The sequence below is a fragment of the Nesoenas mayeri genome (genome assembly GCF_963082525.1).
Source record: "Nesoenas mayeri genome assembly, chromosome: 7".
Lineage (NCBI taxonomy): Eukaryota > Metazoa > Chordata > Aves > Columbiformes > Columbidae > Nesoenas > Nesoenas mayeri.
Window position 1 is genome coordinate 18,815,534 of NC_137551.1, and position 21,109 is coordinate 18,836,642.

Here is a 21,109-nt window from a genome sequence, read left to right on the forward strand (position 1 = left end):
AGTGTGTCGATATACCAACATACAAGTGGAAGACACAAGCAAAAAAGTCACAGACCTACAGTCTTCTGTTGACACAACTGATCTTGCACCAGCAGTGAAGGGTTAAGTGTCATTACATCCATTCATCTTGTTATCCAGTAGGTGCCCATGAGAAGTTGGTCTTTATCGATGCACACCCCGTAACATTCTGGTTCTGTTTCACTTCAAGCACTTAACCACATCTGTGTGAGGACATGCTCCCCGCTTCCCAAGCAAGCCAGCTGCAGTCTCCACTCGCTCAAACATCAGTGACAACAGCCTGCCCAAGAACATGCATCTGTTTCACTTACAGCTCACACGGCTAATTTAAACAGTTTCCATATGTTGCCAAAAAACTGTGACCAAATGCCACTTGCAAATAAATGGGAGATTGTCTGGCTTCCACAGAACAAGGTTTCAACACACAGCTCACAGCAACGGTTCCTTTGTTCCCAGGTCTGCTTGGGCTTCCCAGCCCCTTCCACACTCAGATGCTGCTGAATGGTCTAAAGGCTGCCTCCTCCCGGGATCATGGCACCTCAGGAACACACTTAATGGACCACAGTGAGAAAAGACCTACAATGAACACCTCAATATGTGAAGATGATCTATCAGGTCAGGCAATGCCACCAGCCCCTGCTCCTGGTTCCAGAGAAGTGACTTATTCATAGGGTAGGAGTGCTTTTTAGTCAGCCCTCATCTAGAAATCACCATCAGGTGCCAGGCTGTAGTTGTCAGAACTCCTCAAAGCATAAATGAAGCTCTGGGGCTCCATGTAAGTTATAATTCCACATTTCCACATTTTGCTGAAATTAGCATCTCACTTTTAATGCACAGTTCCACTCAGTTCCTGCTCAGTTCCACTGTGGCAACAGGTCATTTGCCAAATTACAGCTAGACCCCATCCAAACTAATGGTCTGTAGCTGGGTAGATAGAAAGACTGAGCAGACAGACAGGTAAGGCCTTCACTCAGGGGCACTGCTCTCCGAAAGGTAGATCTAGTCATGGAAGCAGACAATAAATATCTGTTTGGAAATGCAGTGGAGGCTATTAGAAGGATTTAAAAGCTCAAAAGGAAAGTACATGGATGCCACTATTTTCCTTGTCAATAATGGCACATTACACTTGCATCTCAAGAAAGCACAGTGCAGAATCTGTGCCTACTGGAATGGGCCTTGCACAGTAAAACCCACCTCATCTCTTCAGACAAAGCTTGCTGAAGCAGGCACCAAACAGATGTCCCAAAGATCCACGCAAAGACATGTTTCTCAGCCCTTTCTGAACAAGTGAAGCAATTTTTTTTTCAGTCACAGAATCCAAGGTAGAGCTGCGTGTCCCAGCTTCCCATCCCAGTGCTCCACCATTAGACAGACCATCTGCTGCTGGCCAGCACCAAGGTGCTGGAGTTACTTCCCCTCTCTTGAGGTGGAAGGGTTTCAAGTCCTTGCCACTTTCACAAGGCAGTCATGCTACAGTCAGACCAAGAAAAAGATGAGAGCATTCAGCTCCAAGTTCACTTGCACACTGGGCTGTTTCCCATTACCCAAGTCGAGGGGATTCACATTGACCGAAACTATCCTATTCCTACACCTTGTGGCCATCTCAAAGTTTCTCCTCCCTCTTTGGGGAAGCTGTCAGGGGCCACAAGACACAGTTAACTGAAAGTCCCCCTCAAATCTGACGTAGGGTGAAGCACATGAAAAATTACTCATGCAATTGATTCACATGGTTTCTGTCATTCATAAATTCCTATGCATAAAGGAGGGGCATCAGATTTGCACATAACTGATCCAGACAGCTGCAGATTTCCATAGGCACTAAGTGCCTGCAGGCAGAAGCCACTCCCCATGTAATCCTGTTAAACAGCTGGAATGAATGAAAATGCTCCGCAATTCAGCACGCTAACTGCGGCCACCTCTGCTTCCCCTGTTAGTGCAGGGTCCTCTCCAGTTCAGCCTCTTCCCGTGGGTCCAAATTACAGGAGTTATTTCATGCCCTGAACTCTGCAGGAAGCCTGGAGCACATGCAAGTATGAGGCTACAGTAAAGGAAGGCTGCCCTCAGAGACTGCTAGGAACGTATCCAGGATCTCTGCCACAGTCTGTCTCCTCGTGGTAAGATGTAGCTTTTGGGGAAATCACTGCAGAACACACAAGTCTTCTCATGAACAGAAATCGGTACGGTGGAGACTGGGTATAGAAGGAAAATCAACACACTGCTATCTCAAACAGCAAAGTGGTAGAATTCATGCAAAATAAAATTGCTAGCAGACCCAGCTCCAGACTGGAACCAAAGGCTCTGAAGTCAGAAGGATTTCAAGCGGAAGCTGTTTGACATTTAAAGGACTTTCATGGCATTCAGCATTGTATCACACCGCAACAGATGTGAAGAGCCAGCATAAAACTACAGTGTTAAGTAATTTGAAGGGAGCATCATTAATCCTTCACCTCCTAGGGAAGGCCAGCCAAGCTGAGTTCTGTCCCCTCATGTAGCAAGACTGGCTTAAAGCATCCAGCTGAAGATGAAACTCAACAAGGCTTATGCTTCATGCATATGTAAATATGGTCTACCTTCCACACCTTCATAAACTCCTAACTGATGCTTAGTGCTTTCTGGTCACATTTGATCACTAATACATAAAATCTCCTATGAGTTCATGGAAACCGGAAGGTCTCTCAGTGTACAGTAACTACAGCTATGACTGTCCAGACAAGTAAGCACAACGAGACAAGCACACACACAACAAAAATACCGTCTCACTGTGCACGCAGCTTACAGAATTGTTGCTTTACACTCCCAGAGGTAGCCAGTTTTATCTCTTTTCTCCCCTTCCTCCTTCCCAGCCACTTGTTCCTATGACCTCTCCTGTGCTGCCACAATCATTCACAAGACTAGGCAACACACAGTAAAAAACAACTCAGTTTTACTAACTCAGTAAAAAACAGCTTGCTCTCAAACAGATTGGTCCCTCTATGTGCAGTTACCACAGCTCAGTGATACTGGGAGCGGGAAGATGGTGGGAAGACAGTCTTCCTCAGCAGCACACCAGACTTAAGCCAGAATAAAGCGACCACAACTGCAGCATCAGTGGATGTGGCTGGCTCAGGGAGCAGCTGCTCAGCCCTCCTGAGGCACTGGACGGTCTTCTACATCAATACGCCCATCCCTCCTTTTCCAGCTTCATCCTGAGAACACAGCATCACCCAGAGTTACTCATGCCAGGCCTTCACGAACATTCACAAGATTACATTAAATATACAATCATATAAATACACATCATAACCACTTCTGCTGACCATCCCTCCCTGAAACAGCCCAGCTGCAGCCTGTACGTTAGCGTAGCCCTGTCTATGTCAGAGCTCTGCTCCCTCCTTTGTGGTAGCAAGTACTCAGCACTTCTGCAAGTGATCTATATGCTCCCATGTCAAACACACAGAAAAGCACAAAGGACGCAAGGAGCCTTGAACAGACTGGTGGTACAGCTCACTGAAGACCATGTAGGAACACTGATGCAGAGCATCGGCACACATTCTGCCATGGTGCCACTCAGCTGTCTAAAAGACAAAGGCTTTTTTATCCCTGCCCAGTGTGCAGCCCCTGCCTCTGCAAGAAAATAGAAAGGATCCCCGTCATCATCAGTCCCCTTCACCCCACAGCTGGATCTATTCCAGGAGCAATGGCATGCAATCATATAATTAGCAGCTATCACAACACATAAGCAGGGCTGGATTGAAGGTGCAAAAGCAAACTTCAGTTTTGACATTTGCCAGCCTTAATAAAATGTCTTTATATGGGGAATAAAGACAGCTTCCCCTGACAAACTGTTTGTGCCCTCTGGATAGTAAACAATCTTATGTCAGGAGCGTGCCTGTCTTTGAAGTGGGAGGTTGCAGTTTGACAAAAGCAGGGAGCAAAGGGGAAAGGGGACAGAGCTGCTTTGAGGCAGTTGCCAGGATTTAACAGTGCCAGTAAGGTCTCCCTTCACTGGTTTTGCTCTGAGGCAGCAAAGCCCTTTTTTGACTCAGGCTCTGAAAACTCTTCCCAGCCCCAGGCAGACCAACATCAGGAGAAACTCCAGCCCAAAGTACTGCAAACAATAAATTAGTTCCAGTTTCCCACAGCCTTAAGCCAGGCCTTGCCATGAGCACTTCTGGGCATCAGCAGGGTCACCAGCTCCAATGGGAAAAGGAAGGTACCAGAAAAAGTGGCTCATTTATTACACAAGGAGACTTGTGCTGGGTCAGAAAAAGGACTCTGCTCAGGCATTTGCTCCAGTGGCAACTGGTTTTCAATACCTCCTGCTCCTCCAGAAGATACCAGGGACAGGGGACAGGATTAGCTCAGCAGGAGAGCCCGAGGGAGCTGTAGCAACCTGCTTTCCCTTCCACCATTAGCAGAGAGGATGAGCAGGGAGATCTGGCGCCATCTCTCCCTCTCAGGCACTCCCGTGCCAGCTCTGCATCAGCAGAAAGCAAACTGCAAGCACTTTCCAGAAGGGTTGTCCCCATCAAAAAGGGTTTCCAGCTATTGTAACAACCCAGCAACAGCAGATCTGCTCCCCCTCCTGTCAGTTATCCCTCTGCAGCCTCATCAACACCACAGCTTTTAACCCCTCAAATACCAGTGCTTCCCCACAAGGCACACACCCATAGACTTTAATCTTGCACAAGATTAAAACCACCATAAAGCAGCATGGCCTAGTATGGAGGCCTTTAAACTCTACTCTTCTGATTCCCCTCTAGATTTTGCACAGACCTGCAGTATAGTGGAGAGCAAACCTTCATCCACCCTTCATGCACCTGCAAGAGGACAGAGCTCCGCCAGCATCAGGCACTGAAGAGCTGAGAGCAGGCAAATCCACTGGTAAAAAGGGGTATTACCAGGGTCTAGAAGTCTGAGGAAGTTTAGAAATGTAGTATTTAAGGCAGTCCAGAAAACATAACGCAGTTCCCAACATACCATTCCGCAAACAACATGACAATTGTTTCTCCACACTCTACTATACAAAGGTGTCCCTACTGCGGGACACTGCACAGCTCTCACACAGGAACTGGGTATCATCAGAGAGGAAACCAGTATTTCCATGGCTGGTGATGGCTTCACTGCTAAGGCTGGGTTTGTCTCCTCACCAGGTCTGACTGTGCAGAGAAGGTTACAAGATCAGTGACAGAAGGTGGCACAGTGGGTCAGAGAGTAAAGGAAAGGGGGAAACACATCGATGTATTTCTTTGGGCTTATTGCTAATGGGCCCTTTTACATCCACATGCTACATGTCGAAAATCAATCATGACTCGTGAAAGCTCATCTGCTCCACTGTTCCTCAATACAGGGCAAACAGCCACTGGGAAGTTTGGGGAAGACAACCCAAGAAACTTCACAGATCTACAAGTGAAAAATACAACCCAAAATATCCCCACAAGAGAAAACCCAATGCCCTGCACTAAATAGACATGCTTCTGCCATCAGCTGAGAATACTGTGTATGAACTACCCGAAGGAGGTGCACTGTCACTGCATGCCTTCCAGGTACCATAAGAACAAGGACAGTTCATGAACTTACACAAACTAGGAAGTGCTCCTATCAATTGCTCATTAAAGCTGCTCTTACCTAGTCATCCCTAGCTCCTAAGCAGAATCCCAGACTAGCCAAAAGCCAGTTATAAGCTCATATAATCAAAGCCGGACTGGCATGTTGAGGGTTCAGGACAAGTCACAGAACCAACTCACAGCACTGCCTTCGTATTTCCTCTGTTGACACTGATGGAGGATGCATATCTATTCTCACACATCTTGACTTCTCCACCACATCCAACACAGCTGACTGAGCACTACTAGAGATCTGCTACTGAATCTGTTAGGATTCTCTTTATTTTTTTTAACCTCACTTGTTTACCCACTGACTGTCCACATGATGAATACAACCCATAGCCATCTGTACATACCACACCACAGAGCTACCTGTCTGTGTCCACCACAGAACTGTATCACAGCAGCCAAATGCTTAGGGAAGGACATTGTGCCTTTACACCTTGTTTATTGTCTTTCTCAGGTGTAAAGGCACAATGTCCTTCCCTAAAATCAGGACCACCACAAACACAAGATGCTTTCTGAAACCATGCCTTTAGCCATGAAACCTCACCAAATACTCTAATAAAGTAACTGGGGTTTCAAATTTCCAGTACTAGAAGATGCCCATATACTACAGTGGTGAGTACATCCCCTTCCTACACTGTTCTTCCTCCCATCACCTCTCACCACAACTTCTTAGACACTTCTCTGTAGAGGACAGGCAATACCACACACTTCCTCTGGTCATCCCCTCTCCACTGCAAGTAAATTAACGAGCACATTGAAAATTATCCCTCAAACCTGAGTGGTCCAAAACTCACATGTAAAACATGCTGCAGAGAAGCACTAAGCAATTTCCATGAGGGGTGGAGCATGGCTGCTACTGCCCTCAACATTTGCCCTCCTCTTCCACAGCCAGAGCAATCTCAGAGTTCTCAAATTAAGCATTTTCTTGCAACAGCAAAGGACAAGTATTTTCTGCTATTTAAAAACAGTTATGTGCCTCTGAATTTCCCAAAGACAGAAAGCACACATGGGAAGCTTTGGTCTAACAGGAGACAAGAATGGAAATGAGTAGGCAACACTAACAAAACCTCTGCAATCCCTGATGCACCAACTCACACATGGATTATAAAAAAAGAAAAAAAAGGGGGGAGGGGGGGGATGATGCTGTAGGTAAATTCTAACACTTTTCATCCCAGGAGGCTCTAGATGCTAAACCTTATGCAGGTTCAAAAAGAAACCAGATGGAAGACAAAGCTATCCAAGATCATTAAAGACAATGAACCATCTCTGCCTCAGGGACTGTGGAGTGTGCTACAGTAAGGGAGACTTTTTGGACAAATCACTCTGGTTTACCCTGCTTTTCTGAACCCCCGCCTTGGCATTTGCTGCTGGCCTGATGAAAACAGGCTACTGAGTTTGAGACAGATCAGCCATTCTTAACAGTACATTTCTAAGGAATCATTTTAGCTTTAGCAAAGCTCTAAATACAAAGGAACAGATTTATAAAAGGCCTTTAGAAAGTATTTTCCAAGTGCTTATCCATACCTTTAGGCTCCCAAGTAACTTTAAAATTCTGGTCTTTGATGGAAAAGGAGAATTTTTATAGAGGGCCTTTAATAAAATGGCAGGACGTCATCATCTCTCTGGGATGTTCCTGGAGAGAAGTCACAGTAAAACATGTAGTATACTGGGCACTGAATAACAGGGCAAGGTATGTAAGCAGAGACAGAATAATGTGGTTACCGGCTGGGAAATTACTGAACAGAGCCACAGATCAGTCTTCACGTCTGGAAAGCTTCTCTGGTTCCCCCACTTGTAGTTTTATTCTAATCCAACTCTGAGAGTGACAATAACAGGCCGGATCATTCCTGCCAAACCCCAAAGCACCACAAACGGTTTCAGAAATGAAGGGGGTGTTCAGAAGAGTTTGCTTTGCAGGGCCCAACTTCCAGGCAGCGAGAGGGTGAGAGAGAAAATGCAAGGCTGAAATCACCCCCAGACACATTCAGCTCGTTCAAAGCTTCCAGCAGTGGGATTTAGCCAGAGCTTAAAGCAGTTCTCTGTGACTCTTTGTCACAGGAGTGTAGGTACAAACAAACAGGAGCTGGGACAAAGGGAGTCAACACACATTTTATTAGTAAAAAGTTAATCGGCTTAAAGTGTGCAACTAAATAAGCAAAGCTTACATTAAAGTGACCCGCTAAGAAAAGATGCCATGGAAATAAAGTTATAGGAAATACAATATAGTCTCTATGTTCTTTTGTAATCCAGCATGATAAATATTCATGATTCTGGGTTAATGGGGTACCCAGCTCTCAGCCACCACAATAGTTTTTTGTTTATTCTCAAGACCATGAACTTTGGAACCATGAACCTGAATTTCAGGACTCTGCATTCATGCATGTTAGCAAAATTCATGGCAAGGCAGGGGGATGGAGACAACGCCAGGACCTTGGCTTGTGACAGGGTAACTGAGGTTGCTGGCAGGTTTTTGATAATGAGTAACAAGAGCCCCAGCATACACAGGACTTCTGGTGTATCCATCACCCTCCCTGCCTCACCACCAGCAGAAGAAGGAGAGAAGAAGCACCACCTGCAATGCAACCCCATCACTCACCTCCAGTTCCTCCAGGACATGGCTCATTCCCGAGCGTCTGTGTCCAGAGGCGAACAGCATCCTCAGGCCAGCCCTGGAGGAAGCAGCAGCTGCCGGCATCACACAGCAGCACCATGGAGCAGAGGAGAGGCCCGCTCCTTACACGGCAAGAAAGACCCGCACGCCCCAACCACAACCCTTTGAGCCTTCATGTTGACTGAAAAGGCACTTTGGCATTCTGAAAACAGTCCTGCAGGGAGAGGTCACCAAGTTCCAGCACTGCATTCACGCCAGAGAGCAAACATCCTTACATGACATGTTTTAGAGTCCCATGCCCCCCTAGCCAGCCCTACATCCAGTTGCTTCTTTGATGGTGTCGTTTTCTGCTTATAGTAACTTTGCCAGCTTTCCCAGTTTTGCTAGAAGACCTTCCAGCTTCTCCACTCCAACTTGCATTAAAGTTTACAGATTACTGTTCCCTCTTTCAAGGTATGCTGGGAGTCTTTGGAGTTAATGAAGGATACCAGGAAACTTTAAAAAAGCACACACAGAAATTGAAAGTTCAAAGCCTTGAAAGGAATATGAGAAAAACAACTTTAAATGCTGAATCGAATGCATTTTAAGACTCGAGCTTGTTGGTTTGTTACCCCACATCCACTCACAACTAAAAGCAAAAACTACAATCCACTAAGATCTCCAAGAGTTTCCTGGTGTGTTCCCCTCACCAAAGTATCCACTCGCTTTCCCTACAAAACCTTCCTATTAGCTTTCTCCCCTTTTCCCACCTGAGTTAGTTAACCATGAAAGCAAACCTGCAAACAGCCTGGCACCAAACAGCCAGGACCTGTTTCATCAAGAGCTGTGAGCACAGCTCTCCACTCCACATCACTGTGGATCAGCCTGCTCGGTCTGCAAAAAGAGCTCATATGCCTTCACTGGCCCTCAAGGTTTAATGGCCTATTTTAGGGAAAGTGCAGCCTAAGAACTGTAAATTAATAGGATCTGTTCTTCTTGCACCTTCCTTTAGGACAACCTAGATGACAAACCTTGCCCCAGGAAGCTTCACTTCTCCTTTTGGGCAGAGCTCCTCATTCTGATCAGCTGAACCTCAGTAGCAACAGGACAGGCAATGAGAAGGCAAACTGTTTCTTCAGAATACAGTTTCCTGTAACAATACAAAAGTCTAAAAGGAACAACAATGTTCTCTTAGATTTTAAGTCTTTGACGCTTCACTTGCAATACTTCTAACACAAGACTACCATAAAATATCCATACGTTAAGAAGAGAAATTTAGCAAGAACCATGAAAATGGAGAAATTAATACAAAAGGTGAAAGTGTACTTTTGGAAGAAAAAATATTTCTCCAACTAGTGAAATAAATACCTGCCCTGCATCACAGAAAGGGTCTGTCTAAAAAATCAAATATATTATAAATAGCAACAGCCTTCTCAAAACTGAGGTATCCTGCTCAGAGAACATGTATTTAGCACTTACTTTTGTAATATTTTATCTTTGCAATAGCTGCATTAGCATAAAGATGACTGGCCACAGGGATGAATACACAAATGTGCACAGGAGGAGAACTAGTTGGAAAGAAAACACTTTCCCCCTTCCCTGCGTGGAATTTTGCACAGAATGTCCTGTTCCTCCTGAAACATGGGACAGCCGCACATCCTCGCACCCAGTTCCGAGGACATGCCTCTTCCCCTCACACTTGCCACAACCTACCTCAGTAACAAGGAGCCAGGAGGGCAGCCCAAACCTGGCAGCTCCTGCAGTTTCACACCAAGCAGAGGTGTAGCTACAAAATACAGAGCAACCATAAAAGCATCAGGACCCAGCTGCCAGCACCCCCCAGGAGGACAGAAAGCAGAGGCACACATGATGGTGTGAAGGGTCTCCATTTCACGCATGCCTGCAAACCCCATGGCAAACACATCACACTCCTGCCAGGAGATGAGGGATTGTACAATGGGCAAAAGGATAGAAAATGGTCTTCTCAACATCAAGAAAAAAAGGGCAGCCAGGAGGTTTTACTCCTCATGTCAACATCCCATTACTAACCAGTTTACCTTGACAACAAAGCTTTCCAAGAAAAGGCAGAGACTTGGGCATTCAAGCAGTGGCCTTAGGAGATCCCAGCTCTCTGCCCAGGAAACAGCAAAAAAAACCCCCAGCATATCACATATCACCTTCCTACTGAAGCATGACAAAGAAGAGAATATATGGCAGAAGAGGCCAAAGAGGGGAAAACCAGAAATCAATAGGATCTAACAGAGCGTGACAGAAAATCACTTCCCCCATAAAAAGAGGTTACTTGCCAGGTTAATGAATCTTTTCTGTTCTGTACTTAGACACCCAGGAAATGGAAGGGGTCACAGGAGCAGTGTGGGTGGGAGTGCAATCCCTAGAACATGCTTTCAAGAACAATCAAAGGTTAGAGATTAAATCCAGGCAGCAGTCAACTGCACAACACATCAGCAGTTTGATACACGGGCCAGCTGCAGCTCAGAGCGTCACTGAGCAAAATACACTGCCAGCATCAACAGCACGGCAATAACAGGCTCCTCTGCCAGGGCAAAACCAGGCCCTCCTCACCTCCGTCCCGCAAAAGGGTCAGCCCCAAGAATCGGAGCATCTCTGCCTTTCCAGGTCAGCAGTGCCAGTACAGACAAAACAAAATGGTCTATGGGTCTCTAATCTGAGTAACTGCAATAGAACCACAAAAACCAGACTGCACCAGAAGTCACACTGTGCAAATAACTCAGAAAGCTCTTGGACCAGCAGCCAAAACTTCTCAAAACTCACTTTCAGGTAAAGAGCTGTGCCTTACTCTTGTTGGGAACGCACAGGCAGCAGACAAACCAACAGACATGTGTCTGAACAACAGCAGGGTACAAGATCTCGTGGTCACAGAAGCCTGAACTAGACCTCTGGAGTATCAAACACATCCAAAGTCAGGTTCATATAACTTTGAACTGCAGTTTCTTCTGACTAGAGCCCTACTGACAAGCCCCATAAAAGAAGTGCAGATCCTTGCTCTTTTATCACTCCCCTGCCACGTCTAGCTTGAGCTACTGACAATAGGCCACCCAAGGAATAGCTCTACTTAGGCCCAAGATATTCAGTAAGGGCAATGCAGGTGCATGATTTCCACCCTTTTCAAGGCCACATAACTTATAGGTTACTATATTAGGTTCCTCCACTGCCCACCAGAGTCATTTACCAACTGCTGTTCCTCAGTCTGGAGCCTCTTGACTCCGGCACAGCTCAAACACCTCTGCCATGCAGCTGTCCAAGCTTCTCCTGCAGCAGCTGCCTTATTTGCTACCCACTACCAAACTCTGCAACAGACATGGATAATGCAGCCCAAAATTCCCTTTATTACCTGTATTTGATGCAGTTTCAGAGTAGACTCCCTGCACCAGACAGCTGTTCAAGATACGTCACATCATTTGAATCTACCTTCATCCCCAAGGCACTACATCCCAGGCTCCAAAGCAGACCTAATGCTGGCATTTCTGCAAGAGGGAGTTTTTGATTTTCCAAGTCCAGTATTTTTATATGTGGGGGATTTTGCAGCAAAACCTTACTGAACCAATACCTTCACCACACAGCATCCTGCCAGCACAAACACCAGTGCAGACTGTTCTTTGCTTCCACAGCAGCCACCTCCACCTGCAGCAGGGACAGGCCCTTCTGTCCGGTACTGCACTGCTAGTGGGAGGCAGGGCACAGTTTGGAAATAAATCTCTTTCCTCCAACCTCTGCTCTCTGAAATGAATGAACAACCCCCAGCAGGTCTACACCTGATATTCAACATGCAAAATACCAACCAAACCAGCTAATTTTGCCAAAATTCTGAGCAAATGAAAAAGCTGCTGATTAGGCAATGCTATTTGCAGGCAATGCCATCTAAGTTCAAAGTCACACTGATGAGGAGTAGGAGACTGGCAACACCCACAGCTACAATGTGAGAAGTGAAGAAAGGTAATTCTCAGTAACCTTCAGGACTGTATCAACCAGCTTCTAATAAGGACACAGAGACTCAACCATTCTCCAGTGCTAACTATCAACAGGAGGAGATAAAATGTTCAGCAGGCTTGAACTTCTGTCTTATAACACTGTGGTGCAGTTTGCTCTGCAAACAGCTTTGGGGTTTGTGGATGGTGAGGTTAAACAGATGCTTTTTGCTTGGGTGCTGACATTCGCACAAATACAAAATGACTTGAGAGGATGCAAATTTCCGTTTGGGTCTAAAGCTGAGCTGACTAATGGACCAGCAACAGCTGCAGGTCTCTGACAACATGTATCAGTCAAACCAGAGGGTGATTTACCCGTGGCTCGGGTTCCGCGTGGGCTTCCTTCTCAACACACAGTTAAACATCTCTCTCTGTTCCAAGCTGGGCTGACACAAACTGGCCAAGAAAGAGCAATCAATCATTGAGAGTTCTTTAATCAAGGGCTTCCTTACACATTTAAGCAGTTTCTATTGACACACAACCTTCCTGTTCAGAAAGTGCTGGAGTGGATCTGAACATCAAAGTACAGGCGCCCTTGGAGATCAGCATTTCTGGGAGCTCAAGGAAAACACCACCACAAACTAGCAGCTAAATTAAAACAACAGCCAGCTTCTGCTCAATCATCCAGCTCTTCTGTGCAGTAAAAACACATTCCAGCACTAGTTGAAAGCAATTTTGTTGCGGATTCATACCTGCGACATTCAAGATCAAGGCAGGACAACCAGGTCATTCAGTGTCAGAGGTGCCTCCTTCCTTCCAAGGTTGCCTGTCTCCACAAAGAGCACACAGACCTCCCTGCCAGCGTTCTCCCCACTCCCAGCACCATCTCCTTGGCACAGAGAGTCCTGCACTCTAATTCACAGAATCTGGCCCCACCATTTCCCTCCGGTTTCTTGAAGGAAGGGGGAGATAGGCACAGCAGTCCACCTACTACAGCAAACACCCTGTTGCACAGAACTAGTTCATCAAATACGACACAGAAGGTAAATGCACACCATAGCACAGGGCTGCTGTTAGGTGAGCGAGGATGGAAGAACCTACTGACCACTGGGAGAACAGCATGAGTTACTGCTGGGGTGGGAGAGGAGATGCATCACCTCACAGCCTGGGGAAGAAACCATTGCAGAACACCCAGGGCAGAAAGCAGAGAATTGCAGGAACTGAAGAGAACTTCAAGCAAAAGGAGACAAGGGAACATCTGAAATGGATCCATAGGAACTACCAAAGGAAGCAGGCAGGGAGCACAAGGGGCTCTACAGCAAAGGCAATGTGGAGAGAGAGAGGAGGAAAAAAAAAAGAGATGGATTATTAGAGAAAGGAGGCTAGAAATTCCAGTGTATCGGGCACATGACGCTTGCAATTTCCCAAATACAAATGTGTGAGCCTGAATACACTGCAGCAGGTATTCATCAGCTCTTCCCCAGACTGGAGCAGCAGCCGCTCACCTGGGAGACACTCGCAGGCACAGTGAGAAAGGGGCAGCTTACCAGTGAAACGCAGCCAGTTCTTGTGTTAGCCATCCAGCCAGGCACAGGCACACTATGCATGAGGCTAGGACAGGAGGAGAATAAAAGCTCCAAACACAACTACAAAGGCAGAATATAATTACACAAGTCAAAAGTGCCTTGAACCAAAATCTGCAGCTTTATGGACTTCTGAAGCCTGGAAGACTTACAGCACAGTTTCTGAATGCCTCCATCTGGGGCTCTGTGACTAACTAATCTTATGTCACAGAACACCTGAGGAACAAGCAGTCCTCATTGATCAAACCTGTGCATGCTGTGGTCAAAGGCAGACACCTGTGAACTGCCCCCAGTCTACAAAGTTCAACAAAAGCTCTACAACAGGGGTGTCAAACTCATTTTCATTGGGGGCTACATCAGCCTCGTGGTTGCCTTCAAAAGGTCAAATGTAATTTTGGGCGTGTATAAATCTAACTACTCCTACAGTCCTAAAATTACATTCAGCCCTTTGAAGGCAACTGCAAGGCTGATATGCCCCCCCGTGAAAATGGGTTTGACACCCCTGCTCTACAAGGTCTTTGCACAGAACTACCCATGACAACTCCAAGTACCTCTTCCCCACCCTACCAGCCTTTTTTTAAGCCCCCAAAAAAGCCTGTTGCCCTAAATTTGCCCAGCCCTTCTCCTGTCCATTGCTAAATCCCAAGGTGTAGGTATAGCACTGAGTGTTACATCTCATGTAGGACAAGTAGATGCAATGCACCCCAAAAAATGCCAAAGGTCCAGCCCATTTTTGTCAGATCCCAAGCAGACAGCTCAACACTGGAAGGACTTCAGACCTGGATCTCAAGTGCTGCTTTTCCCAGGGACCATAAGGTTTTGCTCTCAAATTCCACAGGCCAATGGCTTCTCTACCTGGGAATCTCAGCTGCAAGAAAATGGTTGGTGGTTACTTTTTCTTTAAGCCAGAGCCATTAGTTTGTGCTTGCTAGGATTATAACAAAAGCCACCTTAAACCTTCCCTTTGAGGAGGAAGCTTCTCCTGCAGCTCTACCTCACTGCAAAATAGAGCATCCCCAACAGCAAACAGCCACAGCGCTGAATGTGCATAGAGTGTTTCCAGTAGTCCTCACCCACCTGTTTTCTGCTCTGTAACTGCTGTGACCTGCCCAAAGCAGGTAAATTAAAGACTGAATGCCCTGTTCTCTCATTCTTTCCCAGACCACCCAAAAAGACTCAGTCACTAACTTCCTCCTTGAGCATTTAACCCTTCCTGCAACCTAACAGGGAAAAATGTAAGAGGAATGATTGCTGGCAGGAGCTTTCTCCTTCCTCTACAAACATTTGAACCAGCATCAAGGAATCCACAGACTAGCTTATGTCTCAGACTCTTCCCTCAAGCATGTATGTTAGTATTGGTGGCAAAGAAAGGAGGAAGGAAGCTTTCTTTTCTGGAAGTCCACATGGCTTTGAATGTCATGAGACCAGGATTCAGCTCCCAGCACTGCCACCGCCACGCTGACTGCCCTTGGGTAAGCTATTGGCTCCCACCACCATCTTCTACAACACAGAGCCCCATGCCAGAGGCACTGGTACCTTCACCACAGCTGTACTGCAGCTCTCTGAGGCTTTCCACACCAGCTAAGAGGCTTCAAAGCTTTATGGAAAATCTGTAAGACACAGCTGAGATTCCTCCACAGGAACCTGGGATTCCCAAGCAAAGGGCAGGTGGGCACCTACTTTGCCAGTGCTCCTGCCATTGCCAACCCAAACAGGACAACTCGTGAGATTGCAGGAAGGCCCTCAACAAGAGCTGAGCAGCCTGGATCCACAGCGTGGCCTGCAAAGAGCTTTCAGGTTGCCCTGTTAACATAACAGACCTGTGCTTCCAACAGAGAAAACTGCACGTGCATCCTACTCAAAACCCAAGCAATATTCAAGCGGACCAGACGTTACAGATCCTCACTCCCTTCTCTCATTTGATTAACCCCTCAAGTTTTCCAGTTCCAAACAGCTTGGTCAGCTTGTAGACAGGACATGCCACATGAGAATAAACTGCCTGGCCAGAGCAGATAGAAATGGGGGACTCCAACACAGGACACCCTCAAAGGACCCCAGCCTGGAAGATGAGCCACTGAAGGAACTGCCAGGCCTCGAGAAGGAACACTGCATCTCCAGCTCACAAAGGGCAGGAGGCACCATACAAGGAGCCAAAGTACCCAGGAACCAAGATGCTGAGACCAAACCACAGCTTCTTCTCCTTGCCTGCTGACTTGTAAGTGGAAAAGAGCCTCATCACAGGCTTGCTGCTGGAGGGAACCAGTCATTGACACTGTAAATACCTAGGGGACAAGTTATTTAGTGCCTAGCTGTTGTTCTTCCTCTTGCTGACACAAGTTGGACTATATTATCTCCAGAGGTCACCTTGAACCTCAGAGATTCTGCTCTTCAAAGTTCATGTAAGTTTGCACCAAAATAATTACCAGAAGTAGCTACAGCCTATTTAATTCCTTTGGTTCCAGTTGGCATGAAAAGCCCCAGAAGGATGTGCTTGTTTTGTTTCACAGGCATCCATAGTTCCTCCTGTTGCCTGTCTGTCAGGCAGCCTTGCTCAGACCTGCACCCTGGCCCAGGCATCTTTAGCCGGACCCTCTGAGCAGCAGATCTATCCAAAGCACATATCAGGCTTACAACATTTTTCCATCTATAACGGAGCAGATCTGGCAGGAACCTTTGCACTGTTCACTTTGACAAGCTCCAGTGACCTGTGGCAACACTCAGCAAAACCCCCCCAGCAGAGTCAGCACTGTCACCTTCCCTGGCAACTCAAACCCACAATGCAGCCCTGCTTCAACTGCCCCTTCATCACCCATTCAGGAATTTTGTTCTCTCTTCCTACCTTATCAAAAAGACAAGAAAGCAGCTGCAGATTAGGAAAGGAAATCCTGGATGGCTGGAGTTAAGAGGTTGAGCAGCATTGGAGATATGGCCCATCAGCTGAGCCCTGGTAACTGGACACATGTTTATACCAGTAACTCAGTAGTTGCAGTGATTTAGGAAGCTACTGCTCTGTGCTGCCCATCCCTCCTTGCTGCTGGAGATTATTATAACCTTAGCTAATGCAACAAGAGTGGAGCATGTGCCAGGCTTTTCACTTCCAGTCCAGCAGATCAACCATCGACAGCCTGCACTCAACCTCAGGGCATGAGCTGCAAGGATGAGGAACTGGCAAGCTTTCATTTTGTAACCTGCCAGATCTAAATCCATCACGGCCTCTGGGTCACAGCCATTAGCCTGCAGCAAAAAAGAAGTAAAGCACTATAGTTTTAACAGCTTTGGAAAACACATAAATAGAGCAGCAGTTTGTCTTTGCAATGGGCTAAGAGCCTGCATACAATCTGCAGGCACAAGACTCTGCACAGGAGCCTGTGCCTACAGCAGCAATGGAAACAGTCTAACAGTGTCTCTGTTTCCACACACCATCAAAAACTTTCCCTTATAAAGCACACCAGGCACCTGAGCTTTTCACAGCAGGTCTGCAATCACTGTCTTCTCACCAGTAATGCTGCTAGACAAATATTGACACTGTCCCACCAGTGGAGAAACTCAGGCCTAAGGAAGTTAAGATGACTTGTCATCGCTATAGCACATCAGAAAGAGAGTGTGATAGATTTCCTATACAGGCATTAAAAACCAGCCCTGACATAGCCCATCTTGGAAGGACAACTCCATTAGAGGTGTCTTCACCTTGTCTCACAGAAATGGATCTCTTCACTCATTAACCTTGGCTAGACTGACCCTTTGGGATGGCTTATTCAGCACTGAACACCTGCTTAGCTCTATGAACGGTCTAACATTGGAAGAGAAGGGAGGACACGAAAGCAAGGCTAGGGGTGGAGAGGAGGAGGAAAGACAGTGTCTAATACAGGTCCATGTGGTAAGAGTCTTGCTTGCTCTGTTTTGAGGCTGACTTCAAAATCTGGAGCCATTCAGTGCACAGAGGTAGGTATATGGCATGTGAGGAGCACCTTGTAGCCCAGGTGCTCTGCACTTCAGGTTGATACAGCCCACATAGAGAGAAACTGGATCAGAGAATCAGAAAGAACAGGCAGTCAGGACAGGCTGAAAGAGACAGACTCATACCGTTCATAGAAAAGACGACTGAAACATGAGAAAGCTGGTTAACAGTGCTCACCGGTGGAAAATGCCGCAGCAAAGCAGAAGGCACCACATTGTCCTCTATACGCACACAGAGCAGGGGAGAAAAGCAGAGTTAAGCTGCAGTTCTGGGGCCTCAGGTCAGACAAGAGGAAAGCCAAAGCAATGCAAGGCCAGGCTGCCTGGCAGCCCCCACCAAAACCAGATATGTGCCCGCACTGTCAGAAACACCAGCCCAGCCCTGGGGTCCAGAACAGGGCTGTGGGACCTCCAGAGCTCTTGTTTGCTCCTTTCTCTTTATTGGAAAGAAGACATTGGAAAAGTATTAGATGCAAACCCTGAGAAGTCAGTATATAAAGATCATTTGTGATTTGTGATCCTGACTGAATGAAATTGACAGGAGTAACACAGGTAAGGTTTTTCTGCCCACTAGGAGAGGAGGTGAGGATGTACAATAAAGGGAGACTGCCATTTGTAATCCAGGCTCTTCTCTGCATACATGCAGAAGTGAGAGATAAGAGAGCCTGGAAGATGGGGGGACTGCAGGAGAAAGAAAGGGTCTTACAGCAAAGGCAGGGAAATGACAGGCTGGGATTTTATTTTTCCTCTTCTGTCACAGGTTCACTGTCTGACGTAGGTAGGTCAATTAAAGTAAATGTTGTCCATGTGGTCCTTAAAGGAACATTCCTCATCCTCCGCATACTTGACCTGACAGTAATACCTAACAGTCCCAAATATAAGTGAGACACACTGGAGACGATGCCATAATTCTGAAGGAAATACAAGGATAATACATTTTCAGATAGGAAAGCACTGTACCTGCAGCTCTCCAGGTCCGAACCATAGCTGTATCACTAACACCTAGTCTCACTGGAAAGAGAGAGAGAGATGAATTCATTGCCATTTAGAAGTAGGCACAAATACAATAATGCATGTTTCGGTGCGCTGGGTCCCATATTGATTCTGCACTTAAAAAACCCCACCAAACCACATGCGAAATCACAGATGACTTAGTGATCGATGGAATGCTTTGTGCAAAAGATGCTCTGTGGAGAGAAGAGGACCAAGTTGAATTTTGGAATAAAATGTACCACTCACAACACAGCTGGCATACACAGCCAATTAAACAACTTGCTATACAAGACAGAAAAGCTCCAATAGACATTGCTGTGACAGAGCTCGTCTATGTGAGCAGATGCGGCTACAAGTCCCCTAAAAGCAGTCAGGAGAGAGCTGATAACAAGGGAAACTATCATCAAGGGACATTGAGGAACAGCTAGGAGAGCATTTGGGGGGCAAAGCCCCAACTCAAAAAATCAACTACACCGCACACAAAGAAAGTCCTTTCTTTTTTCGATTCCTACAGTATTAGGAAAATAGGTCTTTGCACAAAGTTATCGGTAAATGGAACGAGACTTACAAGGTATTGATCGCCAGTTTCCCAGCAGAGAAGCAATTCACAAGACCACAACATTCACTGATGGCTGGAACCAAAAGCAGCAACAGTCATATCAAGAGTACCACCTAGCTTTCCAAAGAGAAAACCTGGGTTCATGTTCCCTTCGAATTAACGTATTAGAGGTGACAGAAGCTCTTGGAGAAATCAAACGGTTAAAAGGCTCACAACAAGCTCAGAAACAACTGAGTGTAATTTAACACGGGAACGAAAAACTCTGAAAAAGGGATGGAAGGAGCAGCTGGAGGCTTCCTGAAGGGGATGCAGTAACTCCCACACAGGCAACTAGAAAGTATGTGGAGACACCGGCGGCTCGGCTGGAGCCCGGGGCCGGTCGCACCGGCCCCTGCCCGCCGGGGAGCGCCGGGAGAGCCCCCGCGCCGGCCCCCACCGTGTGCCGGGTGCTCCTGCCTCTCCGGGGCACGCACCGCCACTGCGGACCGGACAGACCTCGGGACAAGTTGAAACAGCTGCCAACAGGCTGCAAAAAATGCGCAGAAAAAGCTTATATGGGGGAGAAAAAAAAAAACAACCCCAACAAACCAAAACACCACCACCACCAAACCGCAAAGCACCGCTGGGCATCTCCCTGGCTTTGCAGAGATCTCGCGTAGGGGAGGGGGTGGATAACAGGTGAGTGAGCGAATTGATGGGGGAAGCGGGGAATAATTTTTTCAAAAAACCCAAGGCACAGCCTCCGACTCGGGGCTGCAACCCGCAAGTAACGGGGGCAGCGGGGGCACCGGCTGGGGGACACCTTGAGCCCTCCCGCGCCGGCGGGACGGGCAGCAGCCGAGGAGCTCGTCGGGTGCCCGCTGGGGTTTGGGAGGGCAGGGGGATGCCGAGGCGGCTCCCGGCCGGGGGGCTCCCGCCGCGGCCAGGTGAGCCCAGCGCCGGTCACGCCGCGCGGAACCGGGCGACACCAGGGTACCGAGAAGCGCTTCGCAGGGCCACCTGCCCACCGCCACCTCCGTGCTTGCAAACTTCTCCCGGAGTTGCATCCCGCCCGCTCCCCTACCGGCTTTGCAAGGGTCGCGGTACTCCATCAGCTCCTCCGCCGCCTCCGGTTGCCCCACCGTTAAGGCGGCTCCCCCTCCGCCCGTCCCCGCGGTCGGTAGAAGTAGCAGCGACAGCAGCAGGCGGCGGAGCGGGGCGGCCCCGCGGCCCATAGCGGCGGAGAGGGCGGCACGGCTGCCCGGGCTGCGGGCACTGCGCGGCGCCAGCGGCCCCGCCGCGGGAGGCGGCCGGGGGGTGCTGCCGCTGTCACTCAAGGCAAGGCCAGCCAATCGCGTCCACGCCCGCGCCTCTGCCCCGCCCCCGACGGACCCCGTAGCCCCGCCCGGCCCGGGGCGCGGGGGACCCGCGCCCCGGGCCGGGCGGGGCTACGGGGTCCGTCGGGGGCGGGGAACCCCCTCCCTCTCCCGGTTGCAGCACTTGGGTGGCAAGTGCTCAGATATAATAACTATTATTATTATTATTATTATTATTATTATTATTATTGATTTAATTTTTTAACACTTACTGTTATTATTATTTTTTTTTTCCCTCAAAATAATCGTCACTTCAGGAGCAGCTGAAGAGAAATAGCTCGTCCGCTGCCAGGAAAAATACAATATTTCACATTGCGGCCTTTAAATCCATGCATAAGGGGAGCTGCGAGATGGTGAATGGGGAAAGATGGGGCACGAAAAAACAATAAGACCAACTAAAGAATAGGAGAAATGGAGAAAGATAGGGCAAAACATGAGGATGTGCATCTATCCCTCTACCGCTCTTTTTGAGCACATTACAGCAGCTTTCAGGGGCAACTGGGCTGATGTACT

General features: G+C 47.6%; 1 protein-coding gene across 1 annotated transcript in view; it reads right to left on the reverse strand.

Moving 5' to 3' along the window:
- The window catches only part of TLL2 (tolloid like 2), a gene marked incomplete at its 3' end in the record, with an annotated part of 89,386 nt that extends 68,822 nt beyond the window's left edge, over positions 1-20,564 (reverse strand). Inside the window, exon 1 of the mRNA XM_080347682.1 lies at positions 20,305-20,564. Coding sequence (XP_080203808.1) covers positions 20,305-20,455 — 151 coding nt within the window. The 5' untranslated portion in view covers positions 20,456-20,564. The remainder of the gene's footprint in view (positions 1-20,304) is intronic.
- Positions 20,565-21,109: the final 545 nt, after the last annotated feature.